The sequence below is a fragment of the Lithobates pipiens genome, unplaced genomic scaffold, assembly GCF_037356315.1.
Source record: "Lithobates pipiens isolate NorthernLeopardFrog02 unplaced genomic scaffold, aLitPip1_a1.2 Scaffold_8, whole genome shotgun sequence".
In the NCBI taxonomy this organism is placed as follows: Eukaryota; Metazoa; Chordata; class Amphibia; order Anura; family Ranidae; genus Lithobates; species Lithobates pipiens.
In genome coordinates, this window is record NW_027507903.1 from 2,421,975 (window position 1) to 2,447,269 (window position 25,295).

Here is a 25,295-nt window from a genome sequence, read left to right on the forward strand (position 1 = left end):
TCCACACCAGATTTTAAATAAAAAACCGGCATGGGTTCCCCCTCCAAGAGCATACAAGGCCCTTAGGTCTGATATGGATTTTTAACCCCCCTATGCCGAAAAAACGGTGTGGGGGTCCCCCCAAAATCCATACCAGACCCTTATCCGAGCATGCAGCCTGGCCGCTCAGGAAAGTGGATGGGGACGAGCTAGCGCCCCCCCCCCCCCGAACCGTACCAGGCCGCGTGCCCTCAACATGCGGCCCTCTTAACCCCAAAGCACCTTGTCCCCATGTTGATGAAGACGAGGGCCTCTTCCTGACAACCCTGGCCATTGGTTGTCGGAGTCTGCGTGCGGGGGGGCTTATCGGAATCTTAATAAGGGGGCCCCCAGATCTCGGCCCCCCCTATGTGAATGAGTATGGGGGCCTGGTTTGCCCTTGGAAGGGGAACCCATGCCAGGTTTTTAACATTAGAGAGGCGACGTTGTCGCTTCAATATAGACGGAGATCCGACTTGGAGACGACTTTCATTGAAATCACTGGGTACAAGTCGCCTAGAAGTCGGTTTGAAGTCGTACAGGAACCTTTTTTGAAGTGGGAGCGACTGCTGTAGTCTACATTAAGACGGCTCCATTCACTGCCATTGATTTTCTCAACCGCGTGACTTGCGGCGACCTGAAGTCGGATCCCGGGTTGCCCGTGTGTGAACCGGCTCTCAATAGAATGCTTTGTTACATTCATCCAGGAAATGTTTCTCTAACTAGACCCCTAAATATAGAACATGATCAAATTATACTTTTTAAAAATATTTTAAATACTTATAATACTTAAAATTATATAATAAAATAATGATATTATAATTATATAAAATAATATAATTATACTTATAAAATATTATAAGTATTTATATTAATATATTATATTATAATAATAATAAATTCTAATAAAATATACTTTTTAAAACTTTCACTCCCTAGGACACACTTAACCCCTTTATCGCCCACTAGTGTTTAACCCTTCCCTGCCAGTGTCATTTACACAATAATCAGTGCATTTTTATATATGTATAGATGGCAATGGTCCCAAAATAGTGACAAAAGTGTCCAATGTGTCTGCCATTATGTCGCAGTCAGGATAAAAATCGCAGATTGCTGCCATTACTAATAAAAAAAAATTATAATAAATATTAAATCTATCCCCTATTTTGTAGACGCTATCACTTTTGCGCAAACCAATCAATATTGGTTTGAGCGCAAATAATAAATAAATAAATAAAAAAAATCTCAATAAGCGTATATACTATATATATATATATATATATATATATATATATATATATATATAAATAATTTATATAATAATAATATTAATAATTTAAAAAATAAATATATAAAAAAAAAAAAAAAAGTTTCCTCAGTTTAGGCCGATATGTATTCTACATATTTTTGGTAAAAAAAGGAAAAAAAAAAAAAATGTTATATATATATATATATATATATATATATATATATATATATATATATATATATATATATATTATATATATATAACATTTTTTTTTTTTTTTTTTCTTTTTTTACCAAAAATATGTAGAATACATATCGGCCTAAACTGAGGAAACTTTTTTTTTTTTTTTTTAATATATTTATTTTTTGGGGATATTTATTATAACAAAAAGTAAAAAATATTGCTTTTTTTTTTCAAAATTGTCTCTCTTTTCTTGTTTATAGCGCAAAAAGTAAAAAACATAGAGGTGATCAAATACCACCAAAAGAAAGCTCTATTTGTGGGGGGGAGGGGGGGTAAAAAAAGGACATCAACTTTGTTTTGGTGTAATGTCGCACGACTGCGCAATTGTCGGTTAAATCGACGCAGTGCCGAATGGCAAAAAGTGCTCTGGTCAGGAAGGGGGAGGGGGGGTAAAATCTTCTGAAGCAGGTTAAGCAACAGTGTAAAAATAAATAAATAATATTTTATTAATAATAAAAAAAATAAAAGTTTAAAGTGCCCCCCCCCCCCCATGCTCGCTCACAAACGCGAACGCGCGTGTCGGTGCTGCACACAGGGTGTAACATCATCTTTTCTGTTTCAGTTGTTTTTATTGAGTAAAGAAACAAACAGTATAAAGCAGAGCGGCGGACAATCCTCGCTAAGCTCTGATTGGGTCTCTGATGTAAAATCCCGGAAGCGACGTCACTTCTGGTTTACCCGGCTGCCAATGGCGCAGATTTAAAAAAAAAAAACAGTATTCAGAAACGCTGATTTTGGTGATCTGAATACTTTGAAGTATATATATATATATTTATATTATTATATTATATAATTATTATTATATTATGTATAATATATATATGTATTATATTATATATTGTATATATTATATATAATGTTTATTATATATATATTATATATGGTTCTTTTAGACCCCCCACCCCCCCAATCTCTCCATAAAGAGTACCTGTCACCACCTGTTACTGTCACAAGGGAGGTTTACATTTTTTGTGATGGCAATAAAAGTGATCAGATTTTTATTTTATTCTAAAGGGACAATGTTAAAAAAAATCAAACAAAATAAATAAGAAAATTTTTTTTAAAGCGCCCCGCGTGCTTGCGCAGCAAAAAAAACTCATACGTAAGTCACGCCCGCAAACGTAAACGGTGTTCAAATCACACGTGTGAGGTATCGCCGCAATGGTGACAGTGAGGGCAATAATTCTAGCAAAAGACCTCCTCAACATTCCGACGGAAAATTGGTCCGTGTTGTCAAATAATCCTACCGTGTGTGGGCTTCATCTGACTTTTTTTCGGCGGAATGTCCAACCAACAAAGTTTGACAGCTGGATATAAAAAAATTTCCACCAACAACACGATCCAATCGGACTTTGTCGATCGGATAAAGTGCCACGCATGCTCAGATCAAATTGTCCAATCACGGCCGTCATTTGATGTAAACAGACAGCCGCTTGCTAGGCGATCGGCTCCTCCTCTCCTCACACGGAAGTTGTCACTGAGGAGAGGAGAGCAGATCGCTGCAGCCGGCTGGTGATCAGTGAGTATGAGCTGTTTTTTTACAGTTTTTTACTCACTGATCACCAGTCTAGTGTCACCACACATGTAAAAACACACAAAGTAAACACACATGTGTCCCCAAAACACATGTCCCCAAAACACATGTCCCCACATAGTAATGATCCCCAAAACACATATCCCCCCACATATATTTGTGGCAGCACAGTGGTGTAGTGGGCGGCACAGTGGTGTAGTGGGCGGCACAGTGGTGTAGTGGTTAGCACTCTCACTTAGCAGTAAGAGGGGTCGCCGGTTCAAATCCCAACCACGACACTACCTGCCTGGAGTTTGCATGTTCTCCCTGTGCCTGTGTGGGTTTCCTCCGGGTACTCCAGTTTCCTCCAAAGACATGCAGGTAGGTTAATTGGCTTCTGTCCAAAATTGGCCCCTAGTATATGAATGGGGACCTTGGATTGTGGGCTCCTTGAGGGCAGGGACTGATGTGAGTGTGCAATGTACAGGGATAGGGACAATTGTAGACACTCACTCAGGTTGGACTGGATGGACTGGTGTCTTTATTCAACCTTACTAACTATGTAACTACATATAACAGTAAAATCACATGTTCCAATGATCATTTGCGTACATATGTCTGTAATCACACAAACCAATTACTATACACTTAACGGGATTTTTTTTTTTTTTTACCAAAAACATTTTGGCTTAAATTTATGATAAAATTAGATTTTATTGGATTTCTTTTAACCACTTGCTTACTGGGCACTTAAACCCCCCTCAGTCCCAGACCAATTTTCAGCTTTCAGCGCTGATACACTTTGAATGACAATTGCGCGGTCATACAACACTGTACCCAAATGAAATTTTTATCATTTTTTTTCCCACAAATAGAGCTTTCTTTTGGTGGTATTTAATTACAGCTCGGAGTTTTATTTTTTGCTAAACAAACAAAAAAAGATGCAAAATAAAAAAAATAAAAATCATGTTTAATAGTTTGTTATAAAATTTTGCAAACGGGTCATTTTTCTCCTTCATTGAAGTGCGCTAATGAGGCGGCACTGATAGGCATAGTTAAGACGGCACTAATAGGCACAGATAAGGTGGCACCGATAGGCACAGATAAGGCAGTACTGATGGGCACAGATAAGGCGGCACTGATGGGCAAAGATGGGCACAGATAAGATGGCGCAGATGGGTGGCACAGATGGGTGGCACTAAGGGGCACTGATAGGTACCACTGATAGATGGGACTGATGGGCACTGATAGGTGGCTCTGATAGGTGGCACTGATGGGCGGCACTGATGGGCACTGGTAGATGACACTGATGGCCACGGATATGTGGCACTGGGTGCAGCACCGTTGTTGAGGCAGATTGTGGGTGGCACTGTGGGCACTGCTGGGTGGCACTTACGGGGGACACTTATTTATTCCTGAGGGGGGCAGGTGGGCACTGGTAAGCTGGCCATGATCGGGACTGATGTCTCAATCACGGCCGCCGGTGATCGGCTCTTTTTTTGACAGCGCGAGGAGGAATAATAGCCGATTACCGGCTCCGTTGTATCACATGATCAGCTGTCATTGGCTGACAGCTGATCACGTGGTAAGGAGTCAGGATTGACCCCTTGCTCGGATCCGTGATCAGTCGAGTCTCATAGACTCGCCGATTACAGAGCGCGCCGCGCGCGCCCCTCGGGGGGCGCGCAGGCCGCTCGTGCACGGGACGACGTCAATAGACGTAGTCCCGGCAAAGGAGGTCCGCGCTGTAGCAGTCATTTGGCTATAGCGCGGATCTCAAGTGGTTAAAATAGAATAAAGAAAATATAGGTTTTTTTTCCCCAAATTTCCGCTCTTTTTTTGCTTATATCGCAAAAAAGAAAAAAACGGAGTCGTGAATAAATACCGCAAAAAGAAAGCTCTATTTGTGCAAACAAAATGATAAAAATTCCATTTGGGTACACCGTAGCATGACCGCGCAATTCTTGTTGAAAGTGCAAGAGCGCTGAAAGCTGAAAATTCGTCTGGGAAGGAAGGAGGTGAAAGTGCTCGGTGTTGATGTGGTTAAGTACCCCCGGGTGCAAGCCGTCTGGTCCCGGTGATTTATTAATGTTAAGTTTATCAAGTCTATTTCTACTTCTATCCTCTGTTAGCCATGGAGGTGCTTCCTGTTATGTGTCATGAGGATAAACACTGCGGTTATGGTTACTGTATCCCTCGTGAAGACTGAGGAGAAGAATAAATTCAAAACCTTCTCCATCCTTAGTAACCAGATTTCCTTCATCATTCTTTACGGTGCCAATATGATCTGACCTCCCTTTCTTACTATATATATATATATATATATATATATATATATATATACGTAAATAATTGATTGTTTTTTTTTTTTTTTACTCTCCTCTGCTATGTGTCTTTCGTGTTCTACAGTATCTTAGCTGCCCTGATTACACCCTTACATTTCTTATTACATTCTTTGTAAAGTTGGAATGCTGATGATGACCCCTCAGCCTTGTATTGTTTAAAGGCCTTCTCCTTTGCTTTTATATGCCTTTTTACATTGAAGTTAAAGAGGGATTCCACCAAAAAAAAAAAATATTAAAAGCCAGCAGCTATAAATACTACAGCTGCTGACTTTTAATAAATGGACACTCACCTGTCCCGGGTTCCAGCGATGCCGGCAGCCGAGGCCGATCGATCGCTCGGCTCTCGGCTGCTGCAGTCACCATTCTAGGTGAGGGAATCAGGAAGTGAAGCGAATCGGCTTCACTTCCCGGTTCCCTACTGCGCACGCGCGGGCCGCGCAATAGGAAATCTCCGCGCTGTCACTGGGACCCGTGTGTGTCCCAGCAGACAGCGCGGCAGGGCAGGAAATAGCGTAGACTCCCACGGGAGTCTATGCCCGGAAGTGGGTGAAAATACCTGTCTTTGACAGGTATCTGCACCCCCCTTCCCCCTGAAAGGTGTCAATTGTGACACCGGAGGGGGGAGGGATCCGATCAGCGGAGGTTCCACTTTAGGGTGGAATTCCACTTTAAGCCACTCAGGGCTTTTTGTTCGCTCTTTTAAATGTATCTCCCATTGGGATGCACTGGCCAATAACTTTAATTTAATACACTCTTAAGGCACTCCCATTTTTCCTTTCCATTCTTTGTTCCTAGGATTTATACCATTTATTATCTTCTAGCAAGGACTTAATTTTTTACTTACTTTGGGTTTAGGTGCTTTAGTCAACCTACTACTAATGCCCCCAATACTACGCTCTAAACTTTGTTCCACACTGGCTATCGCCACGTCTTGACACCCCCCCCCCCCCCATATCACCTAGTTTAAAAGCCCCTCTAACTTTTCAGCAATCTTCTCTCCCATGGGCACTGATAGGTGGCTCTGATAGGTGGCACTGATGGGCGGCACTGATGGGCACTGGTAGATGACACTGATGGCCACGGATATGTGGCACTGGGGTGCAGCACCGTTGTTGAGGCAGATTGTGGGTGGCACTGTGGGCACTGCTGGGTGGCACTTACGGGGGACACTTATTTATTCCTGAGGGGGGCAGGTGGGCACTGGTAAACTGGCCATGATCGGGACTGATGTCTCAATCACGGCCGCCGGTGATCGGCTCTTTTTTTTTTCTCCTCGCGCTGTCAGCACGAGGAGGAATAATAGCCAATTACCGGCTCCGTTGTATCACATGATCAGCTGTCATTGGCTGACAGCTGATCACGTGGTAAGGGGTCGGGATCGACCCCTTGCTCGGATCCGTGATCAGTCGAGTCTCATAGACTCGCCGATTACAGAGCGCGCTGCGCGCGCCCCTCAGGGGGATTTTCTTCCTTTCTTATTTTCTAATTTTCTAATTTACGAATTTCGATCATATTGAATGACCCAAAAAATCGGGGGGGGGAAAAAACTAAATGAAACTAAAACTAACAAATTTTTCGGCAGTGCACGGCTACTTGTTATGCTTGTCAGCGCCATCTAGTGGCCACAATGCAGTATATACCCTGACTTGGGTATTTTTCAGGGAAAATACAGGATTATGGGCAGTAGATGGAGCTGCGGATTGTGTGAAATCAAAATATAAAGCAAAATTATGGTCCAAATTTGTGAGAGGTGGCTGAATGCTTATGACATTCGTCCAGCGTTTTTTTTTAATTACATAGGCCTCTAAATACATGGGGGGGGGGAAACAAAACTTTTTTTTACTTTTTTTAACCCCCCCCCCCCCCCCATTAAATATGAAATCACTTACGGGGGTTTGATTTTATAAATATTTGCTGGGCGAATGTCACAAGCATTCGTCCAGCCCTCACAAGTTCTGACCGTATTTTGCTTAATAAAGTGGCTTCCTATGATTATCGGCTCCATCTAGTGTCAATAATGTGGTATATTCCTTGATTGAGGTGTTTGAGGGAAAAATACCACATTATGGTCACTAGATGGAGAGCTGAGGATCATAGGATCAACACATTAAGCAAAATACTGTAAAAATTCATGAGAACAAGGCCAAAGCTTGTGACATTCGTCCAGCAAATGATTTCTAAATAGACCACTATATAACATCTACACCCCCAGTGAATGAATCTATGCATATATACAGGGGGGTTATTTATAAAAAAAAAAAAAAAAAGCAGGTAAGTAATAACACAGCCCTCACAAATTCTGTAGATAATTTTTGCTTAATACAGTGACTTTCTATGATTGTCAGCACCATCTAGTGGCCATAATGTGGTATATACTCCGACTTTGTTATTTCAGGAAATATACAGTATTTTGTCCACTAGATGGAGCGGATGATTATAGGAAATCAACATATTAGGCAAAAATATAGTCAAACTTTCTGAGAGGTGGGCAAATACTTATGTGTAATTAAAAAAAAAAAAAAAAAAAAAAATGAATAGACCTCTAAACAAAATGAAAATGGAAAAAAAAAAGAAACAATTTTTGGTCCTCATTAAATTTTGTATTTACTTTTGTTTATAAAAAAATTGCTGGACGAATGTCACACGCATTTGCCTAGCCCTTGCAAATTCTGACTGTATTTTGTTTAATAAAGTGGCTTCCTATGATTGTTGGCTCCATCTAGTGGTAATAATGGTGGTATGTTCCCTGTTTTGAGGAATTTCAGGAAAAATACCACATTATGGCCACTAGATGGAGCTGGTGATCACAGGAAATCAACATTTTAGGCAAAAAATGATGGTCAAAATTTGTGAGAGCTGGGCAAATGTTTGTGATATTCGTCCAGCGATTTTTTTTTTAAATAGACCCCCCCTCCAACCCCCCCCCTAAATGTGTGTCATGAACATTGGCATTTAAAAAGATAGAAGGGTCGTTTTTTGTGCATGGTCAGAAGTTTGACACAAATGCAGCTTTGCTGGCCTAAGTGAATCTCAACCTCAGTAAATCGTTTTATCTATTTTTTTAAAAACATTTTTTGTCATTTGTTCATTTCTGATTATTTCTTACAGATTGCATCATTACTGAAGGACAATGAGCGTATCCAATCAACACCGAGCAACGCTCAGACCGAAGACACCGACATTAAGAAGATAAAGAAGGTAAAGAAGTAGTTTGTGGTTATTTGTCAGCATGTTCAGCACATCAAATTGCAGAACCTGTATCAATACATTTGATGGTATTAATTTGTAACCTGTCATCTAAATAATTAGGCATGTATTGATAAAAAAATAAAAAATAAATCCGTCCTGCTAAAATGCATGTAGATTCGTTCTGCCGAGAAAGTCAATTGTTAGTAGGCTATTTTCTTTCCAGGTCGAATGTTCTTCATTCATATTCCTAGCGTGAATCAGGAAAATACCACATTAAGTCCATTAGATGAAGCTGATGATCCTAAATACTTATTTTTGATTGTAGCAATTATATCATGGGAAGAATGCTGCTCCATCCCTGATACACTAGACAAAATATATCTCCCATAGAACTTTGTTGCAGCAGTATAAATCACACAATTACACATTGGTGTATAAAAAGTAAAAAAAAACTTGAATTGAACAACAGATTTTAAAATTGGCTGTTCTAGACACTTCACGTCCTGATCTTATACCATTCCTACAATGCTGCTGCTTTGATTGCTGCTTTGATTGCTTCCACTTCCTTCTCCCCCTGATGAAGACTTTATATAAGTTGAAACGCGTTGAGTTGACTTGGTGGATATGCCATTTATTTTAATAATTTCACGTATCCCTGCAGTATATTTATATTGTAGGAATGGTATAAGATCAGGACGTGAAGTGAAGTTTTTTTTTTTACACCAATTTGTAATTGTGTGATTTCTATTTCTCCAAGTCATATGGGAGATATAGTTTGTCCACTTATTTTTTGATTGTCATCTCCATCTAGTGGCCATAACGGGAATATCGTTGCAGAGAAAATAGCCTAGTAACATTAGATTTTGCCAGTATTCGCTAAAAATTAACGTCAATTCAATTTTGTCGGATGAATATCTGTGTTTTTTTTTTTTTTTTATGAATTTACCCCCTCAGTAATATGTCACTTATGCGTTTCGCCCGCAGGTACAGAGCTTTCTGCGTGGCTGGCTATGCCGGCGGAAATGGAAAAGCATAATCCAGGATTACTCCAGGTCTCCCCATGCGGACAGCATGCGCAAGAGGAACCAGGTTGTGTTCAGCATGCTGGAAGCGGAGTCGGAATATGTTCAGCAGCTGCATATTTTGGTCAACAACTTCCTGCGACCTCTGCGAATGGCGGCGAGTTCCAAGAAGCCACCAATCACCCACGATGATGTCAGCAGCATCTTTTTGAACAGGTGAGGATTTTAGGGAGCTTATTGGAAGAGGGAACTTTTTTTTTTTTTTTGTTGTTTTTTAGAGCATATGAATGTGCGAACTCTCAGGGTGTATTATATATACCATAGTTGTTAAAAAAATCATACCCAGATTTGCTATTAGAGGGCGCACCTTTGCATCTGTCAGCAGCATCTGCATCCTTAAAGAGGAAGTAAACCCTGATGGTTTTACTTCCTCTTTCATTCCCTGCAAAGGTAAAGCATAATGGACTACTATGCATCGCATCGCATCGCATCGCATAGTAGTCCATTATGTGTCACTTACCTGACACAGGAGCCAGCAAAGTCACCGCTGTCCCCTGTAGTCCGGCGCATCCATCTTCTCTGTGGGTTTCGCAGCTCCGCCGCTGTCATTCGGCAAAGCCGCGATGACGTCACTCCCGCGCATGCGCACGGGAGCCGACACACGCCGTAGACGGCAGTGCCTGTCTTCGGGCAAATATCTCCTAAACCGTATAGGTTTAGGAGATATTTCTTGGACCTACAGGTAAGCTACAGGTAAGCCTTAATCTAGGGTTTACAACCACTTTAATAATTAGTTGGCTGCAAGAAAATCTATTTCAGGAAAGCCACCTGTTGAGTGTAATGCAGCGCAGGATGGTGCAGGATGAAAATAATTTTTAATAGCCTTGAATGAATCTTTCTGATGTCAGATTGTTGTTGTCTACTCCTCTAAAGTGGGGGGGTCTCCAAACTTTTCACTACGAGGGCCACATTGTATATTTTACAAAATATTTTGCAGGCTAAAAACAAAATCCATTTTATAAAGCACCTCCTTATATTTAGGGGTGCCCAGCAAAGTCCCCCCTTTACATCCAGGAGTGCCCAGCAGAGTCCCCCATTTATATCCACAGGGTACCCAGCAGAGTTGATGGAGGTGGAGAGGGAAGGCACATTGATGGAGGTGGAGAGGGAAGGCACATTGATGGAGGTGGAGAGGGAAGGCACATTGATGAAGGTGGGGAGGGAAGGCTCATTGATGGAGGTGGGGAGGGAAGGCTCATTGATGGAGGTGGGGAGGGAAGGCACATTGATGGAGGTGGGCGAGGGAAGGCTCATTGATGGAGGTGGGGAGGGAAGGCTCATTGATGGAGGTGGGGAGGGAAGGCTCATTGATGGAGGTGGGGAGGGAAGGCACATTGATGGAGGTGGGGGAGGGAAGGCTCATTGATGGAGGTGGGGAGGGAAGGCACATTGATGGAGGTGGGGAGGGAAGGCACATTGATGGAGGTGGGAAGGGAAGGCACATTGATGGAGGTGGGGAGGGAAGGCACATTGATGGAGGTGGGGAGGGAAGGCACATTGATGGAGGTGGGGAGGGAAGGCACATTGATGGAGGTGGGGAGGGAAGGCACATTGATGGAAGTGGAGAGGGAAGGCACATTGATGGAGGTGGGGAGGGAAGGCACATTGATGGAGGTGGAGAGGGAAGGCACATTGATGGAGGTGGGGAGGAAAGGCACATTGATGGAAGTGGAGAGGGAAGGCTCATTGATGGAGGTGGAGAGGGAAGGCTCGTTGATGGAGGTGGAGAGGGAAGGCACATTGATGGAGGTGGAGAGGGAAGGCACATTGATGGAGGTGGAGAGGGAAGGGTCATTGATGGAGGTGGAGAGGGAAGGCTCATTGATGGAGGTGGAGAGGGAAGGCACATTGATGGAGGTGGGGAGGGAAGGCACATTGATGGAGGTGGAGAGGGAAGGCGCATTGATGGAGGTGGGGAGGGAAGGCACATTGATGGAGGTGGGGAGGGAAGGCTCATTGATGGAGGTGGGGAGGGAAGGCTCATTGATGGAGGTGGGGAGGGAAGGCACATTGATGGAAGTGGGGAGGGAAGGCTCATTGATGGAGGTGGAGAGGGAAGGCTCGTTGATGGAGGTGGAGAGGGAAGGCTCGTTGATGGAGGTGGAGAGGGAAGGCACGTTGATGGAGGTGGAGAGGGAAGGCACATTGATGGAGGTAGGGAGGGAAGGCACATTGATGGAAGTGGAGAGGGAAGGCACATTGATGGAGGTGGGGAGGGAAGGCACATTGATGGAAGTGGAGAGGGAAGGCTCATTGATGGAGGTGGAGAGGGAAGGCACATTGATGGAGGTGGAGAGGGAAGGCACATTGATGGCGGTGGAGAGGGAAGGCACATTGATGGAGGTGGGGAGGGAAGGCTCATTGATGGAGGTGGGGAGGGAAGGCTCATTGATGGAGGTGGGGAGGGAAGGCACATTGATGGAAGTGGAGAGGGAAGGCACATTGATGGAGGTGGGGAGGGAAGGCACATTGATGGAAGTGGAGAGGGAAGGCTCATTGATGGAGGTGGAGAGGGAAGGCACATTGATGGAGGTGGAGAGGGAAGGCACATTGATGGCGGTGGAGAGGGAAGGCACATTGATGGAGGTGGAGAGGGAAGACTCATTGATGGAGGTGGAGAGGGAAGGCACATTGATGAAGGTGGAGAGGGAAGGCACATTGATGGAGGTGGAGAGGAAAGGCACATTGATGGAAGTGGGGAGGGAAGACACATTGATGGAAGTGGAGAGGGAAGGATCATTGATGGAGGTGGAGAGGGAAGGCGCATTGATGGAGGTGGAGAGGGAAGTCGCATTGATGGAGGTGGAGAGGGAAGTCGCATTGATGGAGGTGGAGAGGGAAGTCGCATTGATGGAGGTGGAGAGGGAAGTCGCATTGATGGAGGTGGAGAGGGAAGTCGCATTGATGGAGGTGGAGAGGGAAGGCACATTGATGGAGGTGGGAAGGGAAGGCACATTGATGGAGGTGGGAAGGGAAGGCACATTGATGGAAGTGGGGAGGGAAGGCACATTGATGGAGGTGGGGAGGGAAGGCTCATTGATGGAGGTGGAGGAGGGAAGGCTAATTGATGGAGATGGAGAGGGAAGGCACATTGATGGAGGTGGGGAGGGAAGGCACATTGATGGCGGTGGAGAGGGAAGGCACATTGATGGAGATGGAGAGGGAAGGCACATTGATGGAGGTGGAGAGGAAAGGCACATTGATGGAAGTGGGGAGGGAAGGCACATTGATGGAAGTGGAGAGGGAAGGATCATTGATGGAGGTGGAGAGGGAAGGCGCATTGATGGAGGTGGAGAGGGAAGTCGCATTGATGGAGGTGGAGAGGGAAGTCGCATTGATGGAGGTGGAGAGGGAAGTCGCATTGATGGAGGTGGAGAGGGAAGTCGCATTGATGGAGGTGGAGAGGGAAGTCGCTTTGATGGAGGTGGAGAGGGAAGGCACATTGATGGAGGTGGGAAGGGAAGGCACATTGATGGAAATGGGGAGGGAAGGCACATTGATGGAGGTGGGGAGGGAAGGCTCATTGATGGAGGTGGAGGAGGGAAGGCTAATTGATGGAGATGGAGAGGGAAGGCACATTGATGGAGGTGGGGAGGGAAGGCACATTGATGGCGGTGGAGAGGGAAGGCACATTGATGGAGGTGGGGGAGGGAAGGCACATTGATGGAAGTGGAGAGGGAAGGCTCATTGATGGAGGTGGGGAGGGAAGGCACATTGATGGAGGTGGGGAGGGAAGGCACATTGATGGAGGTGGGGAGGGAAGGCACATTGATGGAGGTGGGGAGGGAAGGCACATTGATGGAAGTGGAGAGGGAAGGCTCATTGATAGAGGTGGAGAGGGAAGGCGCATTGATGGAGGTGGAGAGGGAAGGCTCATTGATGGAAGTGGAGAGGGAAGGCTCATTGATGGAGGTGGAGAGGGAAGGCACATTGATGGAGGTGGAGAGGGAAGGCCCATTGATGGAGGTGGAGAGGAAAGGCCCATTGATGGAGGTGGAGAGGGAAGGCACATTGATGGAGGTGGAGAGGAAAGGCCCATTGATGGAGGTGGAGAGGGAAGGCAGATTGATGGAGGTGGAGAGAAAAGGCCCATTGATGGAGGTGGAGAGGGAAGGCACATTGATGGAAGTGGGGAGGGAAGGCACATTGATGGAGGTGGGGAGGGAAGGCACATTGATGGAGGTAGGGAGGGAAGGCTCATTGATGGAGGTGGGGAGGGAAGGCTCATTGATGGAGGTGGGGAGGGAAGGCTCATTGATGGAGGTGGGGGAGGGAAGGCTAATTGATGGAGGTGGGGAGGGAAGGCACATTGATGGAGGTGGAGAGGGAAGGCACATTGATGGCGGTGGAGAGGGAAGGCACATTGATGGAGGTGGAGAGGGAAGGCACATTGATGAAGGTGGAGAGGGAAGGCACATTGATGGAGGTGGAGAGGAAAGGCACATTGATGGAAGTGGGGAGGGAAGGCACATTGATGGAAGTGGAGAGGGAAGGATCATTGATGGAGGTGGAGAGGGAAGGCGCATTGATGGAGGTGGAGAGGGAAGTCGCATTGATGGAGGTGGAGAGGGAAGTCGCATTGATGGAGGTGGAGAGGGAAGTCGCATTGATGGAGGTGGAGAGGGAAGTCGCATTAATGGAGGTGGAGAGGGAAGTCGCATTGATGGAGGTGGAGAGGGAAGGCACATTGATGGAGGTGGGAAGGGAAGGCACATTGATGGAGGTGGGAAGGGAAGGCACATTGATGGAAGTGGGGAGGGAAGGCACATTGATGGAGGTGGGGAGGGAAGGCTCATTGATGGAGGTGGAGGAGGGAAGGCTAATTGATGGAGATGGAGAGGGAAGGCACATTGATGGAGGTGGGGAGGGAAGGCACATTGATGGCGGTGGAGAGGGAAGGCACATTGATGGAGATGGAGAGGGAAGGCACATTGATGGAGGTGGAGAGGAAAGGCACATTGATGGAAGTGGGGAGGGAAGGCACATTGATGGAAGTGGAGAGGGAAGGATCATTGATGGAGGTGGAGAGGGAAGGCGCATTGATGGAGGTGGAGAGGGAAGTCGCATTGATGGAGGTGGAGAGGGAAGTCGCATTGATGGAGGTGGAGAGGGAAGTCGCATTGATGGAGGTGGAGAGGGAAGTCGCATTGATGGAGGTGGAGAGGGAAGTCGCTTTGATGGAGGTGGAGAGGGAAGGCACATTGATGGAGGTGGGAAGGGAAGGCACATTGATGGAAATGGGGAGGGAAGGCACATTGATGGAGGTGGGGAGGGAAGGCTCATTGATGGAGGTGGAGGAGGGAAGGCTAATTGATGGACATGGAGAGGGAAGGCACATTGATGGAGGTGGGGAGGGAAGGCACATTGATGGCGGTGGAGAGGGAAGGCACATTGATGGAGGTGGGGGAGGGAAGGCACATTGATGGAAGTGGAGAGGGAAGGCTCATTGATGGAGGTGGGGAGGGAAGGCACATTGATGGAGGTGGGGAGGGAAGGCACATTGATGGAGGTGGAGAGGGAAGGCACATTGATGGAGGTGGGGGAGGGAAGGTGCATTGATGGAGGTGGAGAGAGAAGGCTCATTGATGGAGGTGGAGAGGGAAGGCTCATTGATGGAAGTGGAGAGGGAAGGCTCATTGATAGAGGTGGAGAGGGAAGGCGCATTGATGGAGGTGGAGAGGGAAGGCGCATTGATGGAAGTGGAGAGGGAAGGCTCATTGATAGAGGTGGAGAGGGAAGGCGCATTGATGGAGGTGGGGAGGGAAGGCGCATTGATGGAGGTGGGGAGGGAAGGCTCATTGATGGAGGTGGAGAGGGAAGGCACATTGATGGAGGTGGAGAGGAAAGGATTATTGATGGAGGTGGAGAGGGAAGGCGCATTGATGGAGGTGGAGAGGGAAGGCGCATTGATGGAGGTGGAGAGGGAAGTCGCATTGATGGAGATGGAGAGGGAAGTCGCATTGATGGAGGTGGAGAGGGAAGGCACATTGATGGAGGTGGGGAGGGAAGGCTCATTTATGGAAGTGGAGAGGGAAGGATCATTGATGGAGGTGGAGAGGGAAGGCGCATTGATGGAGGTGGAGAGGGAAGTTGCATTGATGGAGGTGGAGAGGGAAGTCGCATTGATGAAGGTGGAGAGGGAAGTCGCATTGATGGAGGTGGAGAGGGAAGTCGCTTTGATGGAGGTGGAGAGGGAAGGCACATTGATGGAGGTGGGAAGGGAAGGCACATTGATGGAAGTGGGGAGGGAAGGCACATTGATGGAGGTGGGGAGGGAAGGCTCATTGATGGAGGTGGAGGAGGGAAGGCACATTGATGGAGGTGGGGAGGGAGGGCACATTGATGGCGGTGGAGAGGGAAGGCACATTGATGGAGGTGGGGGAGGGAAGGCACATTGATGGAAGTGGAGAGGGAAGGCTCATTGATAGAGTTGGAGAGGGAAGGTGCATTGATGGAGGTGGAGAGAGAAGGCTCATTGATGGAGGTGGAGAGAGAAGGCTCATTGATGGAGGTGGAGAGGGAAGGCTCATTGATGGAAGTGGAGAGGGAAGGCTCATTGATGGAGGTGGAGAGGGAAGTCGCATTGATGGAGGTGGAGAGGGAAGGCGCATTGATGGAGGTGGGGAGGGAAGGCGCATTGATGGAGGTGGGGAGGGAAGGCTCATTGATGGAGGTGGGGAGGGAAGGCTCATTGATGGAGGTGGAGAGGGAAGGCTCATTGATGGAGGTGGAGAGGGAAGGCACATTGATGGAGGTGGAGAGGGAAGGCACATTGATGGAGGTGGAGAGGGAAGGCACATTGATGGAGGTGGAGAGGGAAGGCACATTGATGGAGGTGGAGAGGGAAGGCACATTGATGGAGGTGGGGAGGGAAGGCACATTGATGTAGGTGGGGAGGGAAGGCACATTGATGGAGGTGGGGAGGGAAGGCACATTGATGGAGGTGGGGAGGGAAGGCACATTGATGGAAGTGGAGAGGGAAGGCTCATTGATAGAGGTGGAGAGGGAAGGTGCATTGATGGAGGTGGAGAGGGAAGGCTCATTGATGGAAGTGGAGAGGGAAGGCTCATTGATGGAGGTGGAGAGGGAAGGCACATTGATGGAGGTGGAGAGGGAAGGCCCATTGATGGAGGTGGAGAGGAAAGGCCCATTGATGGAGGTGGAGAGGGAAGGCACATTGATGGAGGTGGAGAGGAAAGGCCCATTGATGGAGGTGGAGAGGGAAGGCACATTGATGGAGGTGGAGAGAAAAGGCCCATTGATGGAGGTGGAGAGGGAAGGCACATTGATGGAGATGGGAAGGGAAGGCACATTGATGGAAGTGGGGAGGGAAGGCACATTGATGGAGGTGGGGAGGGAAGGCACATTGATGGAGGTGGGGAGGGAAGGCTCATTGATGGAGGTGGGGAGGGAAGGCTCATTGATGGAGGTGGGGAGGGAAGGCTCATTGATGGAGGTGGGGGAGGGAAGGCTAATTGATGGAGGTGGGGAGGGAAGGCTAATTGATGGAGGTGGGGGGGGGGGGTTCATTGATAGAGGTGGGGCGAGGGAAGGCTCATCCGAAGTAATGAAATTAAATTTTGTCCGAAATCAATTTGAAATGTAAATATATTGCTGACTATTGCTTATTTCCTTCAAATACTTTGTGTATTCGAATATAGCTGCCCTCCGAAATTCACATTTCGATTAGAATATAAAATAAAGGAATTGAATATAAAATAAAATAAAGTGGAAAATAAAAGAATAGAATAGAAAATAAAATAGAAAATAAAGGAATATAAAATAAAAGCATAGAGTGTAAAAGAAATATAGAATATAAAATAGAAGCATTGAAAATAATAGAGAATAAAATAAAAGAATAGAATATAGCATTCTTCAGAAATTTGAATTTCAAATAGAATAGAACCAGCTATTCTTCACAATGAATTTGGATTGAATAATTATTTTCTATTCAAATACTTTGAATCCATTGGAATAATTCAAATCCAGGTGAAAAAGAGTAAATGAAACAAACTTTGTTACGAATGCAACAAAATGAAATTAGTTACTTAATGTTTTTCGTTCTGCACATGTGTGATTCATAGAACCTTCTTTATTCCAGTGAGACCATCATGTTTCTGCACCAGATCTTCTATCAGGGTCTGAAGGCACGGATCTCCAGCTGGCCCACGCTGGTGTTGGGTGAGGAATGGTCTTCTCTCTGGTCATTACTCTGCTGTCCGTCCTCCGGGTGATGGGTTACACATCTCTCCATCGTTGTCTTTCCAGCTGATCTGTTTGACATCCTCCTGCCGATGTTAAACATTTACCAGGAGTTTGTACGGAACCATCAGTACAGCCTGCAGATCCTGGCCCACTGCAAGCAGAACCGAGACTTCGACAAACTACTGAAACAATATGAAGCCAAACCGGACTGCGAGGAGCGAACCCTGGAGACCTTCCTCACCTACCCCATGTTCCAGGTCAGTAAGAATCTGCAGTTCATATCTCCATTCATGTTCTGCATTAGGACACATAGAAGAGTCTCGCTTCATCAAGTCTGACCTTTTTTTTTTTTTACTTAATGAAATATTATGATTATCATTTTTTTGTATAGATCCACGTATCAATTCATTGTTCTGTAATTTAGTACTAGAACATTCCTTCTGCTAGTTTGAGGTCATGTCTCCGTGTTCTTGATCTTCACTTCATATAGAGAATCCTGCCCTCCTAAGCCACCTTCACTTCATGTATTTCAAGGTTTCATACATCTCCCCCCACCTTTCCCTTAATTCCTCCAGTCTATACAGATTGACCCCCTTTTCTGCCAAGCGTACACATATATGTCGCCTCATGGAAGTGGGTCTTTATCACATATATGCGCTACTGTGTGCTGAGATCGTGGTGCACGCCCAGCACAGAGATCGAGCTGTCGGACAGCTCCGGGTCTTGTACAAACCATCAGGAGCTGGGAGGAACAGTTTCCTACCACCTAGTGGTGGTGCGTCCATGAAGGGCGCACGGGCGCCGCCCCCTCTGTCACGCCACCCCCCTATATGACTAATGAATAGATTCATGCATTGCAAAAATCTATCCACGGCCGCCGCTACCACCTGAATTAGCGGCGGGGGAGTGTTTTCTATGAAGCACCTGATTAGAGCCATAGGCTTCAAAAAAGGTGGACTCGGAGGGCAGAGCATTGCATCCAGAGCCCACCCAGATGTGTTAGAAAAGCAAATATGACATTTAACTTTGAAATATTTTTATTACAATTTTTTTTTTTCCAGCCCTCTTGGGGGTGGGGGCGTTTGATGAGCTATCAGAGGTCTAAACAGACCCCTGATACCTCCCCTTTGAGACAGGGAAAGGGACTGAGGACAGAGATTGAACAGTCCCTTTCTCTGCAGCCTCAGCTGCACTGAAGATAAATGGACAGGAGACAGCGGCTCCTCTCCATTCATAAACGGAAGCATCGTAAAAACAGGTTACGATGTTTCAGTTATGATGAATGAACCAAGGCAGTGATCACTGACTCTGTTCATTCAGAAAGAAATGAATTACAGATTTACCGGCTCTTTCCTCCAGACATGGGGGACCGGAGGAGGACAGGATGGACCGGAGAAGGACATGGGGGGAACCGGAGGAGGAGCCGGAGAGCTGGGAAGGACGCAGGGGAAACCGGAGGACAAAACGGATTGGGACATGGAGGAGGAAAGAGGGGGACAGCCGGGGGTGACCGGTGGGAGCACTGATCTCCCTGACAGCCGCGGGAGGGAGAGGAGGAGAAGCAGCTGTCAGAAAAGCTATACTGGGAGATCGGTGCTTGTAACTCCCCCCACCGCCACACTGATCACCACTGAGGCTGCCTAAGTATTGGGACAAGCATTGGATCATTTGCATGACTACAAGCACACGTGCAAATGCTCGGTATCGGCATACCGATACTAGTTTTGGTATCGGTGCAACCCTAGTTATAATACTATCACTATATAACAATACTTCAAATATAGTCCACAAGCAGCCAGTTGTAGAGTAAGGCCGCGTACACACGGGCGGACTGTTCGCCCAACTCTGTTCGTCAAACAGTTTGAGCGGACAGTCCGCTCAAAATTAGCATGGACGGACTTGGCCACACACGACGAACGAACAGTCCGCTGAAACTTGCGCGATGACGTGAACGGCACGTACGACGGGACTAGAAAACGACGTCCAATACACTGCAATGCAACCTTCGCCGTGTAAATCCTTTCTGAGCATGCGCGGAACTTAGTTTGACGAACAAGCCTACACACGGGCGGACTGTCCGCTCAAACCAAGTTTCAGCGGACAGTTTTACGGGATTTCCGAAAAACTTTGTTCGTCAGACTGTCCGCTGAAACTGTCCGCTGAAGCCCACACACGAGCAGACTGTCCGCTGAAACACTGTTCAGCGGACAAAGTTGGGCGAACAGTCCGCCCGTGTGTACGCGGCCTTAGGCTCCGTTCACACTTGTGCAACTTGTCATGTGACTTTGGACACATAAAGTTGCATAACAAGTCGCAGCCCATTGCTTTTACTGGCACCCGTTTGGATCTATGCGATTTAGAAAAGTTTCCTGAACTACTTTGATGTGACTTGAGTGCAAGAGAGTTCAAAGTCAGACTGAAAATAGTGGGATTTTGGAGTCGCACAAGTGTGAACAGAGCCTAAATGGATGTATTAAGGTATTGCAGTTAAACAATGCACAAATAAATAAGTAATCACACAGGTTTAAAGATGCTGTACTTGAAAAAGTGAACACTGACTCGTAAGAAGGCAATCGACAAAACTATAGTATTTCTAAACCAAATTATAACTAGTACAAACAGGGTTACAATATCGGCATCAACTAACCCAAAAGAAGAAAGGTTTTTGTGCACACACTATGCATACAGCTCTAATAGAAGGAGGGCATATGCGGCCTTGACAAAGGGATGCCCCTGGAGGTCTAAAAAGTACCTGGCTCCCAACTGTCAATGTTGACCAGCTTTTGTTGGGGCCCTTCTGTACGTGGTGCACAGGTAGCAGTCCCTTTTAAGAGTGTGTAACTAATGGCTAGTGGGCTAACAAGGAACGGTCTTTATTGCACTATTTGTGTCAGTGTTGAGATGAACACACATGGTCAGCAGGGGATCACACAGCTGGCTGTGCACCTGGCTGCACATTCATTGATGTAATGTGATTGGTGTGAATGGGCCCTTTAAACTGCTAGCAGGCTAGGGCACGCTTCAGCACTTCATGAAAGTAATTAAAGCTGAACTCCGGGACAAGAAAATATAATCGAAATCCATTGGTCATGTGTATTGTTCTTGAATCTTGGCATGCTTTGTGTATTTCTTCCAGATCTGTGCAGTAATCCAGTGTGGGACTTCCTGTAATAAAGACCGCTCACTGCTGCTCTCTGTCCTTGTGCTGGAGGACTGGTCTTGTCTGCCCCTCCTGTAGTTTTCTACAGGCAGCCTATTGTGGGCAGAGCATGTTGACCCCTCCCATAACTCTATGGTGGCCCCTGTACATATGCCCCTGTTGATACATTATCACCTTTAAGAGCTTCAGTGAATCTTCTCGTCTTCTTTTCTTAGATTCCTCGTTATATCCTGACTCTACATGAGCTCCTCGCTCACACGCCTCATGAACACGTTGAACGTAACAGCCTTGATTATGCCAAATCCAAGCTGGAAGAGCTGTCAAGGTGAGATAGAATGTGCTTGCATTGTTTTTTTTTTTTATATTTGCCAACCCTTCATTATGTCCCAAGACAGCCACTAATGCCAGTTGGCAAAGGGTGCGTCCAGATGGTACAGGGTGTGGTTAGGGTGGTGTGACAGAATACCAATAACTGTATTTTTGAGGCGGTGAAACGTGTTGTTCTACATGTACAGCCTAAAGGAGTACTAAAGTCACATTCATTACATTATATATTAATAGCTGACTCACAACTCTGTATTCGTCATGTTGAAATATCTTTTATTTTTTTTCTTACTTTTGAATATGTGTACATGTCCTCTTTCCATCACTGTAGATGTGGCTGCCACTTTTTATTATTTTTGGCTCTTCATGACAGCCAACAGGGGTGGGGGTGATCACATCCAGCCGCCTGCTGGTTGCAAAAGTGAAGGAACGCATCCCTGGACACCCGTTAGACATGCATGTCCCAGGGATGGAGCTGGCCACTGGATGGTGTAGACCAGACTTTCTCAACCTTTTCAACACAGAGGAACCTTTTGAAATAACTTTCCGGTCTCAGGGAACGCCTGCTAAAAATGACTATCTCTACAACTCATGATACATTAGTGTGATGGTCAGTGGGAAGAATGCTCCTTACATTTGTGGTCATTGGGGAAGAATTACCCTCCGTACAGGTAGCTAAAAAAAATCAGGTAATGCAGTTAAACAATGCACAAATAATCAGTTAATCACACAAGTTTAAAGATGCTGTACTAGAAAATGTGAACGCTGACTCATAAGATGGCAATCGAATAAACGATAGTATTGTTAAACCAAATTATAACTGGTACAAACAGAGTTACAATATCGGCATCGACTAACCCAAAAGAAGAAAAGTTTTTGTGCACACACTACGCATACAATAGAAGGAGGGCATATGTGGCCTTAACAAAGGGTACCCCTGGAGGGCTGCAAAGTACCTGGCTCCTAACTATCATTGTTGAACAGCTTTTGTTAGGGGCCCTTCTATACGTGGTGCACATGCATATGCATACTAGCTCATTATGCTTTTGTCTTGCAGGTTGTCTTTTTTTTTTTTTGTATATATATATTTTTTTAAGGGGTTTACAGAGGGTTTACTTCCTCTTTAAAGGAGAAGTATGACCAAAGCTATTTTGGTTGTACTTCTGTAGGACACAGGAGTGGAGTTCGTTCTACACTCCAGTGACCTCGTTTTCAGCCGACAGGGGGATAAAGTCTGCTGTTGGCTGACGTCACTTAGCTGGTCCAGGCTCAAGAAAGATCACACCTTTACAGTCGGGATCCACTCAGGTGCCTGGTAACCAGTGCCTGGCTCAGTCTTTTAGAGATCCGCTGAGAGCCTGACCCTCCCCCCTCCACAGCCTAGTGCTGCAGTGAGCGCTGGAGGGGCAAAACAGAGAGCTGGTCACGGCTCTCTGCTCAGAGCGGAAGGGATAACAGAGCGATTGGTGACGTTTGATTGCTCAGTTCTCATTGCGGAGCCGGCTGGGGAGGGACCAATGCAGCATTGGATCGATGCTGCCTCCACCTAGGCAAGTTTAATGTTTTTTTTTGTTTTTTTTTTTGAAAGTCCATACTTCTCTTTTAAGCACAGCTAGAGTTTGCACCAGCCAGTGGCTAGCGGGAAGGAACATGCTCCTCTTCAGGCATGAACATGTTTCAGGTAGAGGGCTGGTCAGTGGATGGTGTAGATGTTAGCTATCAAGTCTATCCGTCAATTGCTTAATTACATACTGTCAGACCTGCTTCTGGAACAGTAATCAAGCAACTAATCTGCACAACACAGATAAATTCAGTGGTCTTCAGGGAGGAACATGCTTGTCTTCAGGGATGCCGAAGATGTGTTCTTTCACTCAGGCTTATCACTTGTTATCACCTACACACTCTGATCTCAGTACATCTGAATAGGTGGCTACAAAGGGAGATATTGAGAGCACAATGAATTGTGTGTGTGTGTGTGTGTGTGTGTGTGTGTGTGTGTGTGTGTATATAGTAACTAGAAAGGTCAGTATATTGAGCACCACATCCTAAATATGTACATTAGAAAGAAAAAAAGCACTATGGTGCTGGAAGGACGAACAAGCCAAAAAATATTTCCTGTTTTTAAAAACTTTATTAACATGCAATGATCAATTATGAACATATATACATCATTAAAACAAAAATTTGACCCAATTAAGGGTCCCTGTTTACTATATCATGATTACCCATAGAGATATGGTATAAATTGACATCACTCCTTGGTAGCGTATAGGATGAGATGGTATCTCAAAAGAACAAAGGGCTCCACATAGTGTAAAATCTTAGTAAAACTTTATTAAAATAAAGGTAATGCACTTACAGCTGCCGCTGATAGAAAACGCCTTTAAGATCTTGTGTGTGGGCCGGCACACAAAGTCAACCCATCCTCTAGGGCACGTATGGGATTGGTGATGTGAGCACGTCGCTCCGCCCTACACGTTTCGTCATAGGATGATGTCGTCCAGGGGCAAATTATAGACTGATTATTTATTTGTCAGTGGGCAAACATACAAAATCAGCAGGGGATCAAATACTTTTTTTTTCCCTCACTGTATCTTCAGACTTAATCCCGGTAAACCACTTGCAAACCACAATGTTTTTCTATACGTATTGCAGTCTTAAAAATTATAAACATGTCATACTTACCTGTTCTATGTAGTGGTTTTGCACAGAGCAGCCCTAATCCTGCTCTTCTCAGCCCCCGTCTGTGCTTCTGGCCCCTCCCGCCTGCCAAGTGCCCTCAGAGCGAACCGCTTGCTGTGGGGCTACTTGAGCAGGCTCGCTCCCAAGCCACTACTCTGCGTGTCCATTCAGACACAGAGCTGAAGCGTGGCACCGCCCCCCTCTCTTCTCATTGGCTCACTGGCCTATGAGGAGACAGAGTCCCTGGAGAGAAAAGGCTCTTGTGCACATTGCTGGATCGCGATGGGGCTCAGGTAAGTATCAGGGAGGGGCTTCTACACACAGGTTTTTTTTACCTTCATGCATGAAATACATGAAGGTAAAAAAAAAAAACCTTCAGCCTTTAGGACCACTTTAAGAGCGGCAACTGAACTCCTCCATACCGTATGGAAAGACAATGTTTTTTTTTTTTTTCTTTTAGAATAATGCACGATGAAGTCAGCGAAACTGAAAATATCCGGAAGAATCTGGCCATTGAGAGGATGATTGTGGAGGGCTGTGAGATATTGCTGGATACCAGTCAAACCTTCGTACGGCAAGGTACATGTATGTGTATATATACTGATAGGTCCGTGGTTCTGAAGCTCCTCCTCCAACTCTTAAAGGGAAAGTATTTCGAGATCTCGATATGAACCAGTGCTTTCCCCATGCAGACACACAGTTCAGTACTGTCTTTTTTTTCTTTTCTTTTTTTGAAGCAACAGTTACATTTTTAAGACTGCTTAGACCAGTGGAGGTCCAATTTATGAGCTAAAGTGGGCCTCAAATGTGGCCCCTGACATCACCAAAGGGCCACACCATAATGTTCAGTATATGTAATGCTTGGGGGGGGACTGTCAGAGACTGCAGAGCTAATAGAGGAAATGAGGGTCAGAGAGTGAGGAGAGGATACATTGTTGGCTGGGGACGGTCTCCTGTCGAAGACGACATGCCCCAATTTTTTTGCCAACGACAATTTGTATGGAGAATAAAAAAAAGGAAGCGATACTAGTAGTGAGATAAGGATTTGCTGCACGCCCCCAATGAAATATAAATGGGAAGGGTTTCCCCCGTGGGGTTTTGTCTTGCAGCCAAAAATTCAAAAGTAAGTTTATTGAAAACAAAATCATACAATATAGATTGTGTAAAAACGTGAGCTCTGTAAATGAAGCCATTGCACATACAGTACATCGTAGTAATACAGCCATAAGTGTATGTAGCACTTACCCCCGAAGGAGCTGCTGGTATTTGATTGGGCTTACCGTTA

At 45.7% G+C, this 25,295-nt stretch overlaps 1 protein-coding gene across 1 annotated transcript in view; it reads left to right on the plus strand.

Annotated features, from left to right (window-relative positions):
• Nucleotides 1-25,295, plus strand: part of RASGRF1 (Ras protein specific guanine nucleotide releasing factor 1) — a 167,675-nt gene that overhangs the window by 40,661 nt on the left and 101,719 nt on the right. Inside the window, 6 exon segments of the mRNA XM_077472711.1 lie at nt 8,477-8,566; nt 9,542-9,795; nt 17,741-17,820; nt 17,908-18,101; nt 21,220-21,329; nt 24,471-24,589. Coding sequence (XP_077328837.1) covers nt 8,477-8,566; nt 9,542-9,795; nt 17,741-17,820; nt 17,908-18,101; nt 21,220-21,329; nt 24,471-24,589 — 847 coding nt within the window.